This window comes from Salmo salar, chromosome ssa09 (assembly GCF_905237065.1).
Source record: "Salmo salar chromosome ssa09, Ssal_v3.1, whole genome shotgun sequence".
Classification (NCBI taxonomy): Eukaryota; Metazoa; Chordata; class Actinopteri; order Salmoniformes; family Salmonidae; genus Salmo; species Salmo salar.
In genome coordinates, this window is record NC_059450.1 from 88,967,053 (window position 1) to 88,982,467 (window position 15,415).

At 49.7% G+C, this 15,415-nt stretch overlaps 1 protein-coding gene across 2 annotated transcripts in view; it reads left to right on the plus strand.

Annotated features, from left to right (window-relative positions):
- Positions 1 to 5,466: 5,466 nt before the first annotated feature.
- LOC106612141 (actin-binding LIM protein 3) overlaps positions 5,467 to 15,415 on the plus strand; it is a 123,904-nt gene continuing 113,955 nt past the window's right edge. For both annotated transcript variants that reach the window (XM_045724179.1, XM_045724180.1), the window contains exon 1: positions 5,467 to 5,937. In XM_045724179.1, the coding sequence (XP_045580135.1) occupies positions 5,925 to 5,937 (13 nt within the window). In that variant the 5' untranslated portion in view covers positions 5,467 to 5,924. The remainder of the gene's footprint in view (positions 5,938 to 15,415) is intronic.

The window sequence follows — 15,415 nt, forward strand, 5'->3', positions numbered from 1 at the left end:
CCACCTCCTGGTTCACCCTCTCCGCCTGCCCATTGCTCTCGGGGTGATAACCGGAGGTTAAACTGACCGAGACCCCCAGCCGCTCCATAAACGCCTTCCAGACCCTGGATGTGAACTGGGAACCCCGATCAGAGACAATATCCTCCGGCGGAGACCGGGCAAGGGGAGGAGACGGCAGGACTTAGAAAACCGATCCACAACCACCAGAATCGCAGTGTTCCCCTGAGAGGGGGGAAGGTCTGTCAGGAAGTCGATAGACAGGTGCGACCATGGCCGTTGCGGAACGGGGAGGGGCTGTAACTTCCCTCTCGGTAAATGCCTAGGAGCCTTACTCTGGTCACACACCGAACAGGAAGAGACATATGACATCACATCCTTAGCCAAGGTGGGCCACCAATACTTCCCCCTTAGACTCCGCACTGTCCTCTCTACACCAGGATGACCCGCCGCAGGTAGCGTGTGCGCCCACCGAATCAACCATTCGCGAACATCGAGCGGCACATACATGCGCCCCACGGGCACCTGCGCAGGCGCAGGTTCCAACACCAGTGCCCGCTCGATGTCCGCGTCCACCTCCCACACCACTGGTGCCACCAGCCTAGACGCTGGAATGATGGGAGTTGGATCGATGGGGCGGTCATCCGTGTCATACAGACGGGACAGCGCGTCGGCTTTAATATTAAGGGATCCCGGTCTATATGAGATGGTAAACCTAAACCGGGCGAAGAACATGGCCCACCTTGCCTGACGTGGATTCAGTCTCCTCGGATGCCCGGATGTACTCCAGGTTTCGGTGGTCGGTCCAGATGAGAAAGGGGTGCTTAGCCCCCTCAAGCCAGTGTCGCCACACCCTCAAGGCTTTGACTACTGCTAGCAACTCCCTGTCCCCCACATCGTAGTTACGCTCCGCCGAACTGAGCTTCCCTGAGAAGAAAGCGTAGGGGAGGAGTTTCGGTGGCGCACCCGAGCGCTGTGATAGCACGGCACCCACCCCAGCCTCGGATGCGTCCACCTCTACTACGAACGCTAAAGACGGGTCCGGGTGCGCCAACACGGGCGCGTCGGTGAACAGTGTCTTCAACTTCTTGAAGGCTCCGTCCGCCTCCGTCGACCATCTCAAACGCGCCAGCCCCCCTTCAGCAGTGAGGTAATGGGAGCCACTACCTGGCCAAACCTCCGGATAAACCTCCGGTAGTAGTTGGCAAAGCCCAAGAACCGCTGCACTTCCTTCACCGTGGTTGGAGTCGGCCAATTACGCACGGCCTTAACGCGGTCACACTCCATCACCACCCCCGGGGTGGAAATGCGATAACCCAGAAAGGAGACGGCTCGTTTGAAAAACTCACACTTCTCAGCCTTAACGTATAGGTCATGCTCCAGCAGTCTACCAAGCACCTTGCGCACCAGGGACACATGCGCAGAGCGGGTGGCGGAATATATCAGAATGTCATCGATATAGACAATCACGCCCTGCCCGTGCAGGTCCCTGAGAATCTCGTCAACAAAGGATTGAAAGACGGCTGGAGCATTTTTCAACCCATACGGCATGACGAGGTACTCATAATGGCCTGATGTGGTACTAAAGGCGGTTTTCCACTCATCTCCCTTCTTGATACGCACCAGGTTATACGCGCTCCTGAGATCCAATTTTGTGAAGAACTGTGCTCCGTGAAATGATTCCACCGCCGTAGCGATAAGAGGTAGTGGGTAACTAAACCCCACCGTGATCGCATTTAGACCTCTATAATCAATGCACGGACGCAGACCTCTCTCCTTTTTCTTCACAAAAAAGAAACTCGAGGAAGCGGGTGAGATGGAGGGCCGAATGTACCCCTGTCCCAAGGATTCCGTGACGTATGTCTCCATAGCCGCCGTCTCCTCTTGTGACAAGGGGTACACGTGACTCCTGGGAAGCGCAGCGTTAACCTGGAGATCTATCACACAATCCCCTTGTCGATGAGGTGGTAATTTAGTCGCTCTCTTTTTACAAAAAGCGATCGCCAAATCGGCGTATTCAGGGGGAATGCGCACGGTGGACACCTGGTCTGGACTCTCCACCGACGTGGCACCTATGGAAACTCCTAGACACCTCCCTGAACACTCCTCCGACCACCCCTGGAGAACCCCCTGTTTCCATGAATTGAGGGGATTGTGACCAGCCAGCCAGGGGACCCCCAGCACCACTGGAAACGCAGGTGAATCAATAAGAAAAAAGTTAATGCTTTCCTTATGATTCCCCAGCGTTACCATGTCCAGCGGCACCGTAGACTCCCTGACTAGCCCTGACCCTAATGGTCGGCTATCTAAGGAGTGCACGGGGAAGGGGGAATCTATCGGCACCCGTGGAATGCCCAGCTTAATGGCAAGTCCACGGTCCATAAAGTTTAGAAAATGAAAAAATTTAGAAAATGAAACAGGCAAAAACACATGACCAACAGGGGGTTCTGGGCGAATCTGGTGCTGACTCACCTGAGGTGACCGAGAAGTGTTCTGCCTGCCTTCTCGACTCCCAGACTGGCTCCTCCAGCACCGGTCGGCCGTGTGTCCTCTCCGACCACAGCTGGTGCAGGAGGAGCCACCTCCTCCGGTGCCCCTTGGCACGGCACCCCCTACCTCCATAGGGGTAGGGGCGGGGGTGCACGGGGGTGGAACGGGCAGGACCCTCTCCGAACGCCCCGCGGGCAGCCAGCAAATTGTCCAACCGTATGGACATATCAATGAGTTCGTCCAGGGATAGATTGGTGTCCCTACAGGCCAGCTCCCTGCGGACGTCCGCCCGGAGACTACACCGGTAGTGGTCTATGAGGGCCCTGTCATTCCACCCCGCTCCAGCAGCCAAGGTCCTAAACTCCAGCGCGAAGTCTTGAGCGCTCCTCGTCTCCTGCCTGAGGTGGAACAGCCGTTCACCCGCCGCTCTACCTTCGGGGGGGTCGAAAACAGTGAACTCTGGGTAGTGGTCCCTCGCCGAATCTGGAGCGTTCCAGACCGCATTAGCCCACTGCAGAGCTCGGCCCGTCAGGCAGGAAACGAGGGCACTCACGCTCTCCTCTCCTGTAGGAGCAGGTCTGACGGTGGCCAGGTACAACTCTAACTGGAGAAGAAACCCCTTGCACCCAGCCGCCGTCCCATCGTACTCCCTCGGGAGTGCCAGGCGAAGCGCGCCAGAGCCAGACGTCGTAGGAGGAGGAGATGGTTGTATCGGGGGGGGTGTAGGTGGAGAGAGGATACCACTCCTCTCCCATCGGTCCATCCTCTCCATCATCTGGTCCATGGCGGATCCGATGCGATGCAGGACCGATGTATTATGCTGGACACGTTCCTCCATTGAGGGTAGTGGAGTGCCCGCTGCTCCCGCTGATTCCATGCTCCTTCTGGTGCGGGATTCTGTAACGTCTTGTCTGTAGTGTGGCGGAAAGAAGCGCAGGAAGCAGCGAACACTGTGTGGTAATTTTAATAAAACCACCTGTACAAAATAAAAGGTCTCCCAACAACAGGGAAAAATACAATTGACAAGCACAGTCGAACAAACGCAGTCGACACACAGAAAAACAATCCCGCACAATAGGGTGCGGGCCAGCTGAACTAAATAGCCCTCTTAATTGCCTAACTCAGGGCAGGTGAGAAAACATAAAAAAAGGGAAAAACAAAAAGGGAATCGGTGGTAGCTAATAGGCCGGTGACGACGACCGCCGAGCACCACCCGAGCAGGAGGGGGCGCCACCGTCGGTAGGAATCGTGACACTACTGGATGTGACTTGTTCCATTTCTCTAACCACTGTACACACGTTATGTTTTCAGTTTGTGACTGTGTGATATGGAGGTTATACAAAAGTTTATTTTGGCATTTATACAGAAGAACTTTTAGAAACAATAGCAGCTATGTTGAAACTGCCATTTTGATCTGAGCCTTGCTGTTGGAAAACAACTACAGTGTCAGACTTTCGGCTGTTGCAGATCCACCTCCCCGGACTTCACTCGCCAACCTTCGTCTACAGTCAGCTTAGTTAGGCTTACCGCTCGAACACACCGTTGAGTCTTCACATAGGAATGAATGGTGTCACGTGATTAATGGCTTTGTCCATTCATATATACAGTCATTGCTTGCTAGCTTAGCTAACCAAACCATCAGTTCTCTTAGCTTGCTATTATGAAAATCGAATTCAACAATGTCAATAATGTTTTGAATTCAACGTTTGCTTTCAAAAGCAGCTCTAACGTAGAACACGTAAGAATGAACGTTATAGCCGTTGGTTATTGCTGTGCATTACAGAGGAATAATGCACACTCTAGAATGCCTTTCAAGCCAATCAGAATCGAGTATTCAACTATGCCATGGTATAAGATTGTATTATAATGCATTATATTAGTCTGCCGGTAAGTAAAGTGTTACCCATTGCCATTACAACAGCAGTGTGTTGTTATGTTGTGATGTGTTACGTTGATGGAGTATTGTGTCCACTCTGTCAAAGTCACACTCAGGTCAGCACACTGTATCCCTTGTCTGGTGCATTCCACTCCTAAACCCTACAATCCCAACCTTTTGTCCAGGCACACAGTCTAACGACCCCCTGACACACACACACACACACACACACACACACACACACACACACACACACACACACACACACACACACACACACACACACACACACACACACACACACACACAAAGCGTTGATCATAATATTCTGAGATATTTAGTGGGCTTCACTATATGCCTAACTGTCCTTACTGGTAAACTAGCCCACGGGGCTTGAATAGACATGGACAAGTTTGGGTAAAGAACGGTTTTGTTAAGTCTTCTGATGGACGGCTGGCTTACCTGCTGCCAATAGCCTACGTTATGTTTTGATCCAGGGCTGTCTCTCCCTTTACCCAGGAGTTACAACGAGGTACAGTGGGCTCCCAAATCAAATCCTGCTCAGGGCCCCCACATAGCTTAACTTGTTTTGATCGGTCAGCATCAGTAGTCTCGTATCATCTCTTCCCACGTGGCTCCAAGCAGCAGGTTCAAATGAGCACTAATGTCCGACAGGTGGCGACAATGTCATGAGGAGCGCAGCCCTGGCAGCGCCATTCAATCTCTGTACAAGCATGAATAGCTACTGATTGATATCAATGGTTCCATACCTGTATATATGAACCTCATCCTTTGTGTGTATTATAGACATCCAATTGATGAGAATCTCATTCACAACTCTCACTTTATCTTATGAGCATAAAGTGAAAGTCTGAAACTATGATTTCAGAGTAGCTTCCCCAAACACTGTTTGCGATATAAAGCTGCAATTAATATATTAGTGTGCACTAGAATATACTTCCAGAAGAGGGCGGTGTCATCCCTGTTAATCATCCGCAGAGTTTAAATCCCATGCCGCCGGTGCGCCTGTTCTCCCCTCATCTCCCTTGAGAAAACGCGCTCATCGTTGGCTCCCTGGTTCGCTCGCGTGCCACACCGAACCCGCGCGCTCTGCTCCGGTGACGTCGCTCCAGAGGGATGGGAGCTTGACGTTGGAGCGCGAGCGCTTTTCACATACCAACTGGGAGAGAGGAGAGCGAGCGCACGGCAGTCCCAACCATGGTCAGCGCTTTGAGAGAACACTGTGGAATCAACCGGGACTGACAACATCAAAAACATGGAATGCGACTGAGCAACATTGTATCTTTCCAGGCTGCCTGAAGTTATTTTTCTCATCGACCATTGAAGAAGAGGAGGAGGGTTGTCATTTACGAATTGGATTCCAGAGCACCCTCTCTCATCCTCTCTTCCTGTCGCTCTTTCTCTCTGTCTTTCTTCGGGTCTCCATATCTTCGCATTGAAAAGTCACAGAGTGGAAAGGATATTTCGGTTTATTGGAATTATAGCTGCTCTGGAAATCATTTTCTGGGAACATCGTCTTGGATGAGAACCTGTGAGCATCATGAGTACCAGGGGTGAGTCAGTCCATTCCTGTGCGCCTCTCTTCTCTATGTTACTGTGAAGCTTTCTTCTCTTCTCTAGGATACTGTGAAGCTTTCTTCTCTAGGTTACTGTGAAGCTATCTTCTCTAGGTTACTGTGAAGCTATCTTCTCTTCTCTAGGATACTGTGAAGCTATCTTCTCTTCTCTAGGATACTCTGAAGCTTTCTTCTCTAGGTTACTGTGAAGCTATCTTCTCTTCTCTAGGATACTGTGAAGCTATCTTCTCTTCTCTGGGTTACTATGAAGCTTTCTTCTCTTCTCTAGGTTACTGTGAAGCTTTCTTCTCTAGGTTACTGTGAAGCTATCTTCTCTTCTCTAGGTTACTATGAAGCTATCTTCTCTAGTTTACTATGAAGCTATCTTCTCTTCTCTAGGTTACTATAAAGCACTCTTCTCTTCTCTAGTTTACTTTGAAGCTATCATCTCTTCTCTAGGTTACTATGAAGCTCTCTTCTCTAGTTTACTTTGAAGCTATCTCTCTTCTCTTGATTACTGTGAAGCTCCGTTCTCTAGTTTACTTTGAAGCTATCTTCTCTTCTCTAGGTTACTGTGAAGCTATCTTCTCTAGTTTACGTTGAAGCTATCTTCTCTAGGTTACTGTGAAACTCTCTTCTCTAGGTTACTGTGAAGCTCTCTTCTCTAGGTTACTGTGAAGCTCTCTTCTCTAGGTTACTGTGAAGCTCTCTTCTCTAGGTTACTGTGAAGCTCTCTTGTCTAGGTTACTGTGAAGCTCTCCTCTCTGAGGTGTATATAGAGATAAGCCAGATGAACAATAAGAGGCAACAATAGAGAATATACATGTTGAGTTGCATTCAACGAAACATTAACTGCTAATGTGCATTCAATTCAAGATTGTATTAACATGTGTTCTCATTCACTCTGTATTGATGTTAAGTTATTCTCACAGAGCTACAGACAAAAGCCTTTTCTGCTGTTTTCCCCTCTTTTCCCTCTTTCCCCTGTCTCCTCTCTTTCCTCCCTTTCCCCTCTTTCCCGTTTCCCTGTTTCCTCTCTTTCCTCTCTTTCCTCTCTTCCCCCTCTTTCTCCCTGTTTCCCCTGTTTCCTCTCTTTCCTCTCTTTCCCCTCTTTCCCGTTTCCCTGTTTCCTCTCTTTCCTCTCTTCCCCCTCTTTCTCCCTGTTTCCCCTGTTTCCTCTCTTTCCTCTCTTTCCCCTCTTTCCCGTTTCCCTGTTTCCTCTCTTTCCTCTCTTTCCTCTCTTTCCCCTCTTTCCTCTCTTTCCCCTCTTTCCCGTTTCCCTGTTTCCTCTCTTTCCTCTCTTCCCCCTCTTTCTCCCTGTTTCCCCTGTTTCCTCTCTTTCCTCTCTTTCCCCTATTTCCCGTTTCCCTGTTTCCTCTCTTTCCTCTCTTTCCCCTCTTTTCCCTCTTTCCTCTCTTTCCTCTCTTTCCCCTATTTTCCCTCTTTCCTCTCTTTCCTCTCTTTCCCCTCTTTCCTCTCTTTCCCCTCTTTCCCGTTTCCCTGTTTCCTCTCTTTCCTCTCTTTCCTCTCTTCCCCCTCTTTCCCCCTCTTTCCCCTGTTTCCTCTCTTTCCTCTCTTTCCCCTCTTTTCCCTCTTTCCCCTGTTTCCTCTCTTTCCTCTCTTTCCTCTCTTCCCCCTCTTTCCCCCTGTTTCCCCTGTTTCCTCTCTTTCCTCTCTTTCCCCTCTTTCCCCTCTTTTCTCTCTTTCCTCTCTTTCCCCTCTTTCCTCTCTTTCCCCTACTTCCTATCTTCCCCTCTTTCCTCTCTTTCCCCTCTTTTCTCTCTTTCCTCTCTTTCCCCTCTTTCCTCTCTTTCCCCTACTTCCTATCTTCCCCTCTTTCCTCTCTTTCCCCTCTTTCGCACTTTCCTCTCTTTCCTCTCTTTCCCCTCTTTCCCCTCTTTCCTCTCTTTCCTCTCTTTCCCATCTTTCCTCTCTTTCTCCTCACCTCTCTTCCCCTCTTTCCCTTCTTTCCTCTCTTTCCTCTCTTTCCTCTCTTTCCCGTTTCCTCTCTTTCCCCTCTTTCCCCTATTTCCTCTCTTTCCCCTCTTTCCTCTTTCCCCTCTTTCCTCTCTTTTCCCCGTTTCCTCTCTTTCCTCTCTTTCCCCTATTTCCTCTTTCCCCTATTTCCTCTCTCTCCCCTCTTACCCCTGTTTCCCCTGTTTCCTCTCTTTCCTCTCTTTCCCCTCTTTCCCCTCTTTTCTCTCTTTCCTCTCTTTCCCCTCTTTCCTCTCTTTCCCCTACTTCCTATCTTCCCCTCTTTCCCCTGTTTCCTCTTTCCTCTCTTTCCCCTGTTTCCCCTCTTTCCCCTCTTTCCCACTTTCCTCTCTTTCCCCTCTTTCCCACTTTCCTCTCTTTCCCCTCTTTCCCCTCTTTCCTCTCTTTCCTCTCTTTCCCATCTTTCCTCTCTTTCTCCTCACCTCTCTTCCGCTCTTTCCCTTCTTTCCTCTCTTTCCTCTCTTTCCTCTCTTTCCCGTTTCCTCTCTTTCCCCTCTTTCCCCTATTTCCTCTCTTTCCCCTCTTTCCTCTTTCCCCTCTTTCCTCTCTTTTCCCCTGTTTCCTCTCTTTCCTCTCTTTCCTCTCTTCCCCCTCTTTCCCCCTCTTTCCCCTGTTTCCTCTCTTTCCTCTCTTTCCCCTCTTTTCCCTCTTTCCCCTGTTTCCTCTCTTTCCTCTCTTTCCTCTCTTTCCTCTCTTCCCCCTCTTTCCCCCTGTTTCCCCTGTTTCCTCTCTTTCCTCTCTTTCCCCTCTTTCCCCTCTTTTCTCTCTTTCCTCTCTTTCCCCTCTTTCCTCTCTTTCCCCTACTTCCTATCTTCCCCTCTTTCCCCTGTTTCCTCTTTCCTCTCTTTCCCCTGTTTCCTCTCTTTCCCCTCTTTCCCACTTTCCTCTCTTTCCCCTCTTTCCCCTCTTTCCTCTCTTTCCTCTCTTTCCCATCTTTCCTCTCTTTCTCCTCACCTCTCTTCCCCTCTTTCCCTTCTTTCCTCTCTTTCCTCTCTTTCCTCTCTTTCCCGTTTCCTCTCTTTCCCCTCTTTCCCCTATTTCCTCTCTTTCCCCTCTTTCCTCTTTCCCCTCTTTCCTCTCTTTTCCCCGTTTCCTCTCTTTCCTCTCTTTCCCCTATTTCCTCTTTCCCCTATTTCCTCTCTCTCCCCTCTTACCCCTGTTTCCTCTCTTTCCCCCCTTTCCCCTCTTTTCCCTGTTTCCTCTCTTTCCTCTCTTTCCCCTCCTTCCCCTCTTTCCCATTTCCTCTCTTTCCCCTGTTTCCTCTCTTTCCCCTTTTACCCTCTTTCCCCTCTTTCCCCTCTTTCCTCTATTTTCCCTGTTTCCTCTCTTTTCCCTCTTTCCCCTGTTTCCTCTCTTTCCTCTCTTTCCCCTCTTTCCCCTGTTTCCCCTCTTTCCTCTCTTTCCCCTCTTTCCCCTCTTTCCCCTCTTTCCCCTGTTCCCTCTCTTTCCTCTCTTTCCCCTCTTTCCCCTGTTCCCTCTCTTTCCCCTGTTCCCTCTCTTTCCCCTGTTTCCCGTCTTACTCCTGTTTCCCCTATTTTACCTGTTTCCCCTGTTACCTCTCTTTCCTCTTTCCTCTCTTTCCCCTCTTTCCGCTCTTTCCTCTCTTTCCCCTCACATTCCCCTTCTTCTCTGATTCATCAATGGTTTTGTTAGCTCATCCTTAGTAATATTTATTGAATAAGTTGCTTCAATTAGGGGACTGGGTGTCAGGATGGGGGTATGTATTTGTGTGGTATGTATTTGGGGTTATGTTAAGGGTTAGGGGTCAAGGTAGGGGACTGAGTGTCAGGATGGGGGTATGTATTTGGGGTTATGTTAAGGGTTAGGGGTCAAGGTAGGGGACTTGCTGTGAGTCGTCTTAGACTACCTTCAGTAGCTGTTGCTGTCTGACATGTCATGGTTTCTGTGTGTCTGTCTGGCTGGCAAACGACATCTCTACATAATCATTCACAGAATTTGATATTAGAAATGTGCATTTTGTCTTTTTAATTTCGTAAACAATCCATCCCCCTGCTTAATTGTGTCATCATCTTCATCATCAGCATCATCAGCATCAAATTCATACTGTACCTCACATCACGTATATCCACAAACCTAATGTCTCCCCGAATTGCAAAGCTCATTGCGACCAGTCCCTGTCAGCCCCAGTCCAGCTCTACACCAAGCCTGGACAGCTCAGTCCCTGTCAGCCCCAGTCCATCTCTACACCAAGCCTGGACAGCTCAGTCCCTGTCAGCCCCAGTCCAGCTCTACACCAAGCCTGGACAGCTCAGTCCCTGTCAGCCCCAGTCCATCTCTACACCAAGCCTGGACAGCTCAGTCCCTGTCAGCCCCAGTCCAGCTCTACACCAAGCCTGGACAGCTCAGTCCCTGTCAGCCCCAGTCCAGCTCTACACCAAGCCTGGACAGCTCAGTCCCTGTCAGCCCTAGTCCAGCTCTACACCAAGCCTGGACAGCTCAGTCCCTGTCAGCCCCAGTCCACTGTCTTCAGTCTGTCCAGAGATCCCCAGGACCCACACTGCTGCACTGTCTTCAGTCTGTCCAGAGATCCCCAGGACCCACACTGCTGCACTGTCTTCAGTCTGTCCAGAGTTCCCCCAGGATCCACACCGCAGCACTGTCTTCAGTCTGTCCAGAGTTCCCCCAGGACCCACACTGCTGCACTGTTTTCAGTCTGTCCAGAGATCCCCAGGACCCACACTGCTGCACTGTCTTCAGTATCCCCAGGCTCTCCTCCCCGTCTCCCCAATCTCCCCTCTCCTCTCCTCCCCTGTCTCCACTCCCCCTCTCCTCCCCCTATCCCCCTCTCCTCCCCCTAACCCCCCTATCTCCCTCCCCTAACCCCCCTATCTCCCCTCTCCTCCCCTGTCTCCACTCCCCCTCTCCTCCCCCTATCCCCCTCTCCTCCCCCTAACCCCCCTATCTCCCCTCCCCCTGTCTCCCCTCCCCTGTCTCTCCTCCCCAATGTCCAGGTCTGTATGATTGAATTATTATTAGGCCTACATCAATCTTTCTCCTGTTATTGGATGTTGTGGCATTATTCACTATTCATTCTTTAGGCTCCCATGTAGTTCCTTGCCTTATTGAGTGTGTGTGTGTGTGTGTGTGTGTGTGTGTGTGTGTGTGTGTGTGTGTGTGTGTGTGTGTGTGTGTGTGTGTGTGTGTGTGTGTGTGTACAAATTCTTTGGTGGCTGTATAAATGTTTGGAATTGTTTTGTTAGTCTGTAGAATTATTGTGTCATCTGACAGGAGACGGAGGGGTTAGGTCACTATGTAGAGAACTGTCAACAGAGCAACAAGCACGAGCTGTCTGTAGACACACACAGACACACACACACACACCTTCTCAGCAGCGTGTCTGTAGAGTCAGCAGTGTCACAGCAGGCAGATGGTTGTGTGACGTGTCAGTGCTCTGGCTCCAGGCATACACACACACAGCAAATACAGCATCTCCTCACCCCTCCTCTCCTCACCCCTCCCTCTCCTCTCCTCACCCCTCCCTCTCCTCTCCTCTCCTCTTTTCTCTTCTTCTCTCCTCTCCTCTTTTCTCCTCACCTCACCTCTCCTCTCCACTTTTCTCTTCTCCTCTCCTCTCCTCTTTTCTCCTCTCCTCTCCTCTTTTATGGTCTCCTCTCTTCTCTCCTCTCCTCTTTTCTCCTCACCTCTCCTCTTTTATGGTCTCCTCTCTTCTCCTCTTTTCTCCTCTCCCACTAGGCCTGTTGGTGTTAGTGTTCTGTGCTGTTCTGTGTGTTATCCGCTTCATTGTTTGAGATAGCCCAGGAGCTACACTGTAATTACATTGAGGTTAGACTGTCTCTTCTCATCTGCTGCTTGCTCTGTATCTCATGGTCAGTTGGTTAGAACCGTGTGTCTTTTGGTGTGTTTCTTTCTGGGTATACAAGTTAGAGAGCGCAAGGTTACTCTCTGATGTTTCACGCTCTGTCGCACACGACTACACAAAATCCTTCTCTATATCGCTCTCTCTTTCTTTCTATTTCAATTTCCATCTCTCTCTCTTTCTCCCTCTATCTCTATCGCACTCTCTCTCTTTCTCTCTTCCCATCTCTCTCTCCCTCCCTCTATCGGTCTCTCTTTATTTCTATTTCCATCTCTCTCACTTTTTTTTTGAAGTTCTTTGTGGGTCTGTGTAATCTGAGGGAAATCTCTCTCTCTCTCTCTCTCTCTCTCTCTCTCTCTCTCTCTCTCTCTCTCTCTCTCTCTCTCTCTCTCTCTCTCTCTCTCTCTCTCTCTCTCTCTCTCTCTCTCTCTCTCTCTCTCTCTCTCTCAATTTTTTTGAGGGGGCTTTATTGCATGGTAAACATATGTTTGCATTGCCAAAGCAAGTGGAATAGATAATAAATAAAAGATAAATAAACACTGAAAAAATAATTAAACATAAATATTATATTTACAATGGTGTTTGTTCTTCACTGGTTGCCCTTTTCTTGTGGTAACAGGTCACAAATATTGCTGCTGTGATGGCACACACTGGTATTTCACCCAGTAGATATGGGAGTTTAACAAAATGGTGTTTGTTTTCAAATTTTTTGTAGGTCTGTGTAATCTGAGGGAAATATGTTTCCATCTCTCTCTCTCTTTCCATTTCCATCTCTCCTACGCTATACGGAATAGGGTGCCTTTTGACCAGGGTATCTACGCTATACGGAATAGGGTGCCTTTTGACCAGGGTATCTACGCTATACGGAATAGGGTGCCTTTTGACCAGGGTCTACGCTATACGGAATAGGGTGCCTTTTGACCAGGGTCTCTACGCTATACGGAATAGTGTCCCTTTTGACCAGGGTATCTACGCTATACGGAATAGGGTGCCTTTTGACCAGGGTATCTACGCTATACGGAATAGGGTGCCTTTTGACCAGGGTATCTACGCTATACGGAATTGGGTGCCTTTTGACCAGGGTATCTACGCTATACGGAATAGGGTGCCTTTTGACCAGGGTATCTACGCTATACGGAATAGGGTGCCTTTTGACCAGGGTCTCTACGCTATACGGAATAGGGTGCCTTTTAACCAGCGTCAAAATAGGGTGCTTTTTGGAATGCACACACTGTCAATTAAATAACTGAGTCAGTTAAGAACACATTTTTATTTACAATGATGGCCTAGGAACAGTGGGTTAACTACCTTGTTCAGGGGCAAAATGACCGATTTTTACCTTGTCAGCTCGGGGATTCAATCTAGCAACCTTTCGGTTACTGGCCAAACGCTCTAACCACTAGGCTACCTACCGCTCAAGGTAACAGTTCATGAACTAAGGATTGAGAAAGAGAAGTATTTCTGGCCATCGGGGCTGACCAGGCGTGTCAGGACTTATCCACAGTCACTCCTGTGAGGTGACGAACACACTGAGTCCTTGAGAACCAAGCCTTCAGCACACAGAGTTAGAATCAATAGAAGAGACATGTCCAATCTATGTCTATATATTTCTATGCCTTCAGCCTTGGTGACATTGGTGGGGGCCGGGCTGGTATAAGTCAACATGTGGTCTGTCTAATAGAGAAGTTTGACCCACTTCTCGCTCCGTAGAGTGACATGGTCTGTCTTTGATGTCACTGGACAAGGGCTTGAATTTCCCGGCAGCATCAGCGGCTATGGTCGTCGATGCCTCCTTGTGGGGCCGTAATTCCCTCTAAATAAACGTAGGCTTTTTGGCCAAAGTTGCCATTGTGCTGAATATAATCATTATAATTCCCTTCACCTGGCTGCCAATCGCCGTAGCCTACCCCGAAGCACCTGTCCCTCACATGACTCTCTCAGATACAATATGTAAATTCTTATTAGCCAAGCCCATCACGTCATTGGGTCCTTCTCACAGGCATCACAGCTCTGAGGTAGGCTACAACTTAAGACAGACACATCGTGGATGTAACGGCGTGCGTCCTACCAGAACGAACAGGCACTGACCTTTCTGTCCTATCAGAACGAACAGGCACTGACCTTTCTGTCCTATCAGAATGAACAGGCACTGGCCTTTCTGTCCTATCAGAATGAACAGGCACTGACCTTTCTGTCCTATCAGAACGAACAGGCACTGGCCTTACAGTCCTATCAGAACGAACAGGCACTGACCTTTCTGTCCTATCAGAACGAACAGGCACTGAACTTTCTGTCCTATCAGAACAAACAGGCACTGGCTTTACTGTCCTGTGGCCCGTCTGCCCGGAGCTGCCAGAGTGGCCCGTCTGCCCGGAGCTGCCAGAGTGGCCCGTCTGCCCGGAGCTGCCAGAGTGGCCCGCCGTTTCGGATCTGCCAGAGTGGCCCGCCGTTTCGGATCTGCCAGAGTGGCCCGCCGTTCCGGATCTGCCAGAGTGGCCCGCCGTTCCGGATCTGCCAGAGTGTCCCGCCAGCCGGGCGCAGCCATCGCCGCCCGCCAGCCGGGCGCAGCAAGGGACACCCGCCAGCCGGGCGCAGCCATCGCCGCCCGCCAGCCGGGCGCAGCCAGGGGCGCCACCTAAGTGGGTGCAGCCAGGGGCGCCACCTAAGTGGGCGACGCCGAAGGTGGAGTGAGGTCCACGTCCCGCACCTGAGCCGCCTCCTATATAGGTGGGTTGGGGAGGGGGGGTGTAGCACAGTGCCGTAGTTGACGGCAGCCACCCTCCCTTCCCTTCCTTTAGTTTAGGGGGATATTTTTTGTTGTTTGGGGGTTTTTGTCTTTTCTTTTAGGTGCATTCGGGGTCTGCACCTTTGGGGGGGGGGGTACTGTCACGTCCTGACCAGCAGAGGGAGTAAGTGTATTAGTTTTGGTTAGGACATGGCAGAGGGTTTGTGTTTTGTATGTTTTCTACGTTCTGTCTAGTTTAGTTTTTCTATGTTTAGGTTTGGGTGTTGGACTCTCAATTGGAGGCAGGTGTTGCTAGTTGCCTCTGATTGAGAGTCCTATATAGAGGTGTGTGTTTGGTTTGGGTTTTTGTGGGTAGTTGTATTTGCACTGCGTTATGTTAGCCCGCAAATCTGTTAGCTGTTTCTGTTAGTGTTTGCACCTGACAGGACTGTTTTGGCTGTCAGTTTTCTTGTTTTTTGTAAAGCGTTCTTGATTAATTAAATTCAAAGATGAACACGAACTCCGCTGCATATTGGTCTACTTTCTCAGACGAGGACTTCTCTGTTTCGTCTGAGGACAAAGACAGCTGTGACATTGTTACTCAGGCCCAGAAGCTAGGATAGAAAACACTCTAAAGTTTCTAAAACTGTTAAAATTATGTCTGTGAGTATAACAGAACTGATATAGCAGGCGAAACCAAGAGGACAAACCCCCCCCCCAAAAAAAATTCAGCCTACCACTGTTTTCAATGTCTGTCACTTTTATTATAAGGCGAAATCCTCCCAGATTGCAGTTCCCAGGGCTTCCACTAGATGTCAAAAGTCTTTAGAAAGAGTTTCATGCTGGATTTTGGAAAAATGAGCCACAAATTGTAGTTTTTCTAGGTGGCTCCCATTTTGGCTGTAGTGTTTCCAAGC